At 44.6% G+C, this 8951-nt stretch overlaps 1 protein-coding gene across 1 annotated transcript; it reads right to left on the reverse strand.

Annotated features, from left to right (window-relative positions):
* Positions 1–302: 302 nt before the first annotated feature.
* Positions 303–7009, reverse strand: zfpl1 (zinc finger protein-like 1). Its single transcript, XM_066718959.1, has 8 exons — positions 6585–7009; positions 5701–5817; positions 4991–5102; positions 4583–4776; positions 3743–3815; positions 2071–2259; positions 1799–1922; positions 303–1477 (listed from the first exon to the last, which is right to left on the reverse strand). Exons 2-8 carry the CDS (start codon positions 5800–5802, stop codon positions 1291–1293), a joined length of 981 nt encoding a protein of 326 aa, XP_066575056.1. The 5' UTR covers positions 5803–5817; positions 6585–7009; the 3' UTR covers positions 303–1290.
* Positions 7010–8951: the final 1942 nt, after the last annotated feature.

Genomic DNA, 8951 nt, shown 5'->3' on the forward strand with positions numbered 1-8951 from the left:
CCCCCCCCCCCCCCCCAACCACCCAGAAGAGTGGCAACCAGGTGACCAATCACAGACCTGTTCCCCTCCTGTAGCAGCCCCACTCTCGCTCCCACTGTTGTGTCTGGTGCTGCTGCAACATTTTAAGATCAACACACTCAGGCTCTCACTGTGCTTCAATTAAATGCAAAATATTATCCACAAATTGGTTTTCATACACACGGACTCACACCATATACATATAATTCCCTTAATAGATGTCTCTGGTTCTTATCATTGCATATCATTTTCACAACCCAAGAAAAAAACCACAGACACACACATCTTATATACACTTTTATTTACAGACATTGTTCAGACAACATCAGGAGACAAAAAAATTGCAAAAAAGAAACAGAACTATAAAAACAAACAAACCGTTAATTACAAAACAATTAAAGTGCTGCCCAGTGGCCCACGTCCAGAAGATTCACGATAAAAGATAAATATTTAAAAAAAGGAAAATTAGTTTGATGGTTAAATAATTTACATCCCATATATAAAATTAAGATTTTTTTTTTTTTTTTTTTTTTTAACCTGCAAATGTCATTACGCTCTGGCCAATGTCAGATTCATAATTTTTTTATTAACTAGTTTCTTTTTCTCTTTCAAGTGTACGTGTCTGGATGCTGAAGCCAGGCCCAGGGCAGGTCTGTACTGAAGTAAAAGGGTTCGACTGAAAGAGATCAACACACTCAGGTTCTCACGTGCTCTCAGAGTCTACTGCAAAGCTGACTATAGCGTTTTTCGAACCTTTCAAATCACACAGCCACACTCACTAACACCTCCAAAGAGTCACACACACTCAAACACACAGTCACTCACACAGTCTTGTCCTGCCCCCCTTGAATCAAACTCCACTCCAAACAGACACAAAATCCCCCAATACCAGCAGTGAGTGAACACCCCCCCACCCAGGATGCACTCTATCACTGCAGCTAATTTTCCTGTCACTGTTTAGCATGTTACACTTGTCCCCCCCCCTCCCCCTCCCCCTCGCCCTCCCCCTCGCCCCAACCCACTCAGCTCCCATTATTAGTGTCCAACGCAGCGCACACTGACTGGCCAGTGCAGTGCAGTACAGTAGAGTGGAGCTAAATACAGTCTAACCCACGACAGCACATACCCACCCAGTACAGCACAGCCTAGCCCAGTTTGCAATGTCCTGTTTCCGGTTTCCAGTGTCCAGAACAAACCTCTCCTGTTCTTCCTCTTTCTGTCCATCCTGCATCCCCCACCGCCCCGCCCCGCCACCCCAGCAGGGCGGGGCAGTTAGTTGTTGCCCACGCGGATGTGGGGGTTGAGGAGGGGGTCGAGGTTGGGGTCGCTGTCGGCCGAGGCACGGCCCAGCTTGGACATCACCACGATGAGCGTGAGGAAGCCCAGGACGCCCAGCAGCAGCAGCAGCAAGACCCGCTGTCTCAGGGTCAGGGCTGTCCGCTTTGTGCCCGACCGGCTCCTGCAGCACACAGAGAGAGAACACACACAGACAGAGGTCAGCTCAGATCAGATCAGATCAGCACAGGGTCAGAGGTCAGAGGTCAGACAGAGGAAGGGGTGTCTGATAGTAAAATGTGAATGTTGAGTGAATGTGTTTTGGTGAAAGATGTATATTTTGTGATTCATGTAGGTGGGTCTGGGGAAGGAATAAACAACAACAACAATAATAACTATCACTCCTCCTCCCGCAGTTGATCCAGTGCTACCAATCCTGCAACTACTAGTAGCTATTACTCCTACTAGATAGCGGTGATGATGTGACCGGGCCGGCGGTGCCGACCTGAGCAGCTGAGCAAACCAGCCCAGAGCAGGCCGGCGCCGGTACTTGTCATCGTCGAAGTCGACCTGCATCACCGAGGAGCGAGAGGCGTCCCGCGTGTCATACAACTTCCTGGGAGAGGAGGCTGGGGGGGGGGGGGGGGAGAGAGAGAGAGAGAGAGAGAGGAGGAACAACATGGGTTTTGTTTAGTCAAGAGCTCAACCCATCTCAGAGCCACATCAATGGCAGCAGTGCCCTGTGTGTCTGGACTGCTCGGTGGGGGGGGCACATACCTGTGTGGATGGTGATGGAGTCGCTGGCCACTTCCGAGGTCATGTTGATGACGGAGTGGACCTCGCCGACCCCCCCATTATTGAGGGCGGCCCCGTAGTCGGCCTGGGGGGACGGGCTCGGGTTCGAGCTGTAAGACAGGCCCGAGGCCTGCTGGACAGAGTGGACATCACTGGCCTGGACCCCAGAGGCTGTGGGGGGAGGAGGCAGCAGGCAGGGAAAAAAAAAAACAAAGCAGGCCAATGCTTTAGGATGCAAAAATTGAAACACTATGGCTGCGTTCATGACACTTTTCTGCCGGCTAGATTGCAGATGGGAGTTTGCAAGTGACGTCACAGTCTGTGCAGACGGAGCGTGGACAGCTTTGGCACTGGAGCTGCAGACTCCGGCAAAACTAACATGGAGTCGGTGTTGAGAGAAATCAGTCACAGAAGTTAATGCAATCGAAGTTCCCTTCATGCTCCACCAGCTTCATACTTTACAGTGTAATCAGAAAATGGGCCATTTCATCAGTTCATATCAGATTAAGTAGCTTTAATACGTGGAAATTAGGTTATAATGTATACGTACACCACTAAACATGCATAATCTTTTAATCTGTCAATCTTTAAAATATATTTCTGTTGTACTTATCTAGCATGAAATTAATAAGAGCCTTCGTGACAGGACTCAAGGGCGATTCACACCCCTGACTAGGTGGCGCTGCCCATGCAGTGTCTCTGTCACTGATTGAAACGCACGTCTTTGTCACACAGCGCTCCTTTGTTGTTTTGAAGCCGTGGCTGCACCAGCGCAGTCCCTCTTGAGAAGCTGCACGACTGTGCAGATGTTGTAGCCTGTGGATGCGTCGCATTGTGACATCTTTCCCGTCTGAGTTCACGCAGACGGGTAACTTGGACAGTTTCGTCGCAGAGTCTGCAAAAAGTATGCGCAGATTCGGCAAAGTACGCGTGTCGTGAACGCAGCCTCTCTCTCAGCATCCTGTCATGTGACAGTTATTTTTTTTTTTTTTTTAAGTGTGGCGATGATATAAAATGTTTTGTACTAGAAACCATTGTTATTACTTTTATATGAATACGAGCAGGGTGCAAGGGGTGCACACCATTTATAAGGACAGAACAAAGGTTTACAATACGGGAAGTGGAAGGTCTGACTTTAACCGAGACCTTATTGGAGATTCCGTATAAGTGTATTATGATGTTTTCTTGCTTTCTTTTGTTTGTTTTCTGTTTCCTGGTGACAGAATATCTTTAATAACATTTAAACTGATACGGCATAAGAGCTGTTTAAGGGACTAAAGACTTCTCCTGAAATTGATGTGCTCCAAAATAAATTACCAAAAAGAACAATCTCGCTTGTGATGACTCCCCCATGTTTACTTTGTGACAGGCACCCAGCTCCCATTCATTCCTGTCCATTAAACACGGCAGTGAAAAGGATTGAATTATTCCCCATGCCTTGATGTCATTTCTGTCCACCCCCTTGGCTGCTGAGCCAACAGGCGTCTGCACTTTGCAATTAAATACATTCATATATATGTATATAAACAAAGCAATTAACTGAAAGCATGTTAAAAAAGTAATAATCATAATTTCCATCAGGTTTTGTAGCATAACTTTCAGCTGAGGTGCCAAAATGGCTCACCCAAAAAAACAAACAAGCCATCACACTCACTGTCGAATGAGGACCAATTGGTGTAGTCCGTAGTGTCATTTGAGCCCACCTCCTGCCTGGCTGTCTCCTCAATCTGGGAGGGGAGAAAGAGGACGTTACTGGCACGCACAAACCACCTATAACTGTCCCTACAAAATATACCTTGGCTACTAATAAAGATAATAACAGTTCCTACCAACTACAACTTCTACTGTGAATATTAATACCACCACCAAATTATAATATTGTTAATTCAATCATTATTAATACACCTGCTATTAATAATAAATAACAGCCTGAACTTCTAGTAGTCCTACAGTTAACAATAATAATAAATTGCAATACTAAGACTATTACTAATCATAATATTGTTAGTACAACTACATTTAATACAACCAATAATAATAAAAATAACTACCACTTCTAATAGTACTACCAGTACAGCTACTACTACTACTACTAATAATAATAATAATAAATACATTATTCTACCACTAGGTAATGCAAGTACTATTTAATTGGACCTTAATTGATATTGTCCACCATGCTTCTTGATATGGGTGACATGTTTTTAGTTTGTGGAGCTCTGACTAAATCAGCCCAGGGAGAGCTGAAACACTGTCAACGTTTTGTGACGAACGTTGATTGCAAACCCGCATTGCTTTACAATAAATGTAACTTGTTGCAGTTAATGAATCGAGGCGAGTTGCAAACCCCACACTGGTCTTTTTGACAGGGTGTCACCGGGTGTCCACGCACTTACAATCTGACACAACAGGCAAAGTTCTGACTCGCCAATAGTCAAGACACATCAGAAACAACTTCTACCCTCCCCTGCCTTCAACACTTGAAGCCCCTCACCAGCGGCAGGCCGAGCCCCGCCCGGGCCCAGTTGACAGAGGACAGAGTGTCCCTCAGGACATCGGCTACAGGGCTGGCCAGGTTGGTAGGCGGGAAGACGGGCCCTTGGCAGCTGGGGCACTGGTAACCGGCGGGTGCGGTGTTGGGGGGCAGCCTGGCGGCTAGTTCGTTCAAGCAGGACCAGTGGAACACATCTGTGTCACACACACACACACACAGAGAGAGGGTTAGTTTTGGTGGCAGGGGGGCTGAGGGGAACTTCAAATTGCAAGTTGGTTGGTTGGTTCACTCTGTTTCAGTGAAATATGGTGGCCATCTTCTGTTGGTGGTCTATTATTATATATTATATACACTATTATTATTATTACAGTGACAGGTTTGAGGGAGACCTACAGGGAGGGGGCTCACCATAGCAAACAAGCCGCACAGTGTCCTGGGATGCCAGGGGAGTGCTGCACAGGCGGCAGTTGGGGTTGTAGTCACTGTCCTGGAGCCACTGGAGATAGGACTGCACTATACACTGAGAGAGGGAGGGAGAGAATATAGAAGAGAGAGAGAGAGTGTGTGAGTGTTATGGAACTGAACTATCTTTCAAATGACACAATCCTGTTGTACAGTCCGTGACTCTGTAGCAGTCCAGTCCAGTGCAGTCCAGTCCAGTCAGTGACTCTGCACCAGTCCAGTCCAGTCCAGTCAGTGACTCTGCACCAGTCCAGTCCAGTCCAGTCCAGTCAAGTCAGTGACTCTGCACCAGTCCAGTCCAGTCCAGTCAAGTCAGTGACTCTGCACCAGTCCAGTCCAGTCCAGTCAAGTCAGTGACTCTGCACCAGTCCAGTCCAGTCCAGTCCAGTCAAGTCAAGTCAAGTCAGTGACTCTGCACCAGTCCAGTCAGTGACTCTGCACCAGTCCAGTCCAGTCAAGTCAGTGACTCTGCACCAGTCCAGTCCAGTCCAGTCCAGTCCAGTCAAGTCAAGTCAGTGACTCTGCACCAGTCCAGTCCAGTCAAGTCATTGACTCTGCACCAGTCCAGTCCAGTCCAGTCCAGTCAAGTCATTGACTCTGCACCAGTCTAGTCCAGTCAAGTCAGTGACTCTGCACCAGTCCAGTGCTGTGGTTACCTTGGCATGGTTGGACACCAGGCAGTGCTCACACACGTTGACGCGGTGCTCGAAACAGAACAGGTTGGTCACCTTCCGCTTCGGACACTTGCACAGACCCATGGTCCCACCAGGCAGCTGGAACCCATGCCACAATAATCATTAAATAAATAAATACATAAATAATATTTTATTAATAATCATTAGGGATCAAAAGCCACTCCGACACCCAAAGAGCTCTACTCTGGGGTATTGATCAAGATCTAACTTCCCTCCCAAGCAGCTTCCAAGTCCATCAATTAATCACATGACACCTGCCCGCTTCATATTACAATAGTTTCACCACATTGTTATAAAAACATCTACACACTGCAGACAACGCAACTGTGGCAGAAAGGAAGATCGGGACGTTTCTCATAATGCGTTCTGCCCACATTGCAAAAGGTCAGATCACCCGGATTGGATTGTTTTTTAAAACTACATGCTCGCTAGTCAGCTGTTCTTCTGTTTGCCAATCTGTCCAGTTGTGCTCGAAACAACGTTACATATTCGACATTAAATCATTTCTAACTTGTAAATATTTGATGCAAGTACTATTTAATTGGACCTTAATTGATATTGCCCACCATGCTTCTTGATATGGGTGACATGTTTTTAGTTTGTGGAGCTCTGACTAAATCAGCCCAGGGAGAGCTGAAACACTGTCAACGTTTTGTGACGAACGTTGATTGCAAACCCGCATTGCTTTACAATAAATGTAACTTGTTGCAGTTAATGAATCGAGGCGAGTTGCAAACCCCACACTGGTCTTTTTGACAGGGTGTCACCGGGCGTCCACGCACTTACAATCTGACACAACAGGAAAAGTTCTGACTCGCCAAACGGACGCGTCCATAAACCCTTACCGTCTGTCACTTATTGCGTTGCTGGGCTTGTTGTTCTTGTTTTCCTTGCAGTACAAGAGGCTTCGACTCTAGAAATATCTGTGAGATATTCTGTGGAAGTGATTTTTTGTTTCTTCTTCTTCTTCTTCTTCTTGTTTTTAGGGTTTTTGTCCTGCTTCGGATCTGTCGACTTCACTTGCCACGTCTCTTCCGGGAAGGTCGCCTGTTGATGACGTTGACAAGTTGGAAACATCGGCTGCGTTCACGACACGCATACTTTGCCGAGTCTGCGCAGAATCTGCGACAAACCTGTCCAAGTTGGACGTCTGCGTGAACTCAGCCGGAAAACACGTCACCAGGTCACGCATCCACTGGCCAAAATGTGTGCACAGCCGCGCAGCTGCTCAAGAGGGACTGCGCTGGAGCTTCAAAACAATAAACGAGCGCTGTGTGACAAAGACGTGTTTCAGTCAGTGACAGACCTCACTGCATGTGCAGCGCCACCTACTGCGGGGGTGTGAATCGCCTTTTAGTATTTTTGATACTAAAATAGGTGGCTCGGCAGATAAAATCTCAGCAGCACAGGCTATTCAAAGGGACTTAGATAATATTCAGTTGTGGGTCGACACCTGGCAGATGAAATTCAATGTGGACAAGTGCAAGGTATTACATGCAGGTAACAAAAATGTCCACTATAATTACACTATGGGAGGAATAGAACTAGATGAATTAATGAAAGAGAAAGATCTAGGAGTCTATGTGGACTCCTCACTTTCTCCATCCAAACTGTGTGGGGAAGCAATAAAAAAGGCAAACACAATGTTAGGGTATTTTGTCAAAAGTGTAGAATTGAGAACAAGGGCAGTGATGTTCAGACTGTACAATGCGCTAGTTAGAGCTCATCTGGATACTGTGGACAGTTCTGGGCTCCACACTTCAAGAAAGATATCGCTGCTCTAGAGGCAGTTCAGAGGAGAGCAACCAGACTTATTCCAGGTCTGAAGGGAATGTCCTACTGAGAGACTGAGGACCTGAACCTTTTCACCCTGGAACAGAGGAGACTACGTGGGGACTTGATCCAAGTCTTCAAATCATGAAAGGCATCGACCACATCAAACCAGAGGAGCTTTTCCAGATCAGCAGGGACACACGCACCCGGGGACACAAATGCAAATTGGGCTTCAAGGCATTCAAGATGGAAAACAGAAGACACTTCTTCACACAGAGAGTTGTCACAATCTGGAACAAACTCCCCAAGAACTCCCCTTTCATATGTTCTTATGTTCTTATGAGTCATGTCATGAAGGATCTTATGAATTTCATGCTAGATATGGCAAAGTACAACATAAATATAATATTTTAAAGATTGACAGTTCAACAATAAAATAATATGCATGTTTTAGTGGTGTACATATACATTTTAACCTTATTTCTATGTATTATGTGCATTTGTAAATTGCACACCTGGCAAGGAAATCCATAATAATAATAATTATTATTATTAATTTCTTAGTAGACGCCCTTATCCAGGGCGACTTACAAAGTATAAGCACAATGCAATGTGCAAACATACAGTGCAGTTCAAAGCATTAAACATATAACAAATTCCAATTTACATAATACAGTGCAATTTAAAGCATAATACATTTTACAAATTCCAATTTATACAGGTGTATACAATATATGGGGTCTTACATCCTGGATTGTAAGAGCTGATGAGTGCAGACAAGATATTAAGTCAGTCAGGGCTGAGGGAAAGGGAGCATAGGGGAAATCTAAATGAGCAATACAAGTACTAGTAAAGCAAAGCAAAAAGTATTACAAAACGTTGTATAAATAATACATACAAAATGTTTTACATGTGTATTTCTTTCAACTTATACATTTAATGTGGATTCGAAACCAGTGTAAATATAATATTGTACAAAAAAGTTGTAAATTGATCAGTATGTTTGTATTTAACCCTTAAATGTCCCAACAATGAGCAGGAATAAAACATTCAACAAATGTACATTTAAAGTATGAAACTGGTGAAGAACGAAGGGAACTTTGATTGCATTAACTGTTCTTTTTACGTTATTATTATTATTATTATTATTATTATTATTATTATTATTATTATAAGATATATATTTCTGTGTAGCGCACAATCTGTGGGGGGAGTAATAATAATAATAATAATAATAATAATAATAATAATAATAATAATAATAATAATAATAATAATATATCCTGCTAGAGAACAAGGACAGAACAGGTTCTCACATATCGATTAACATGCCCCAACAAATATGGCGCCCCTTCCACTTACTCCATACCCACAATCCCCAGTCACTTCCGCTGCTGATCAGGGCGGGTGATTTGAAAAGTACTTCGGTACTTCCGGTA

The sequence above is a fragment of the Amia ocellicauda genome, chromosome 12 (assembly GCF_036373705.1).
Source record: "Amia ocellicauda isolate fAmiCal2 chromosome 12, fAmiCal2.hap1, whole genome shotgun sequence".
In the NCBI taxonomy this organism is placed as follows: Eukaryota; Metazoa; Chordata; class Actinopteri; order Amiiformes; family Amiidae; genus Amia; species Amia ocellicauda.

What these genes read in the sequence shown, in the direction of transcription:
- zfpl1 (XM_066718959.1), bottom strand. Translation starts at nt 5,802, where the DNA reads ATGGGTCTGTGCAAGTGTCCGAAGCGGAAGGTGACCAACCTGTTCTGT. An exon ending in CTCCATCACCATCCACACAG is followed by an intron (nt 1,923 to 2,070) that starts GTATGTGCCCCC and finishes CCCCCCCCCCAG; the next exon opens with CCTCCTCTCCCAGGAAGTTG. An exon ending in TGGTTTGCTCAGCTGCTCAG is followed by an intron (nt 1,478 to 1,798) that starts GTCGGCACCGCC and finishes TGTGTGCTGCAG; the next exon opens with GAGCCGGTCGGGCACAAAGC.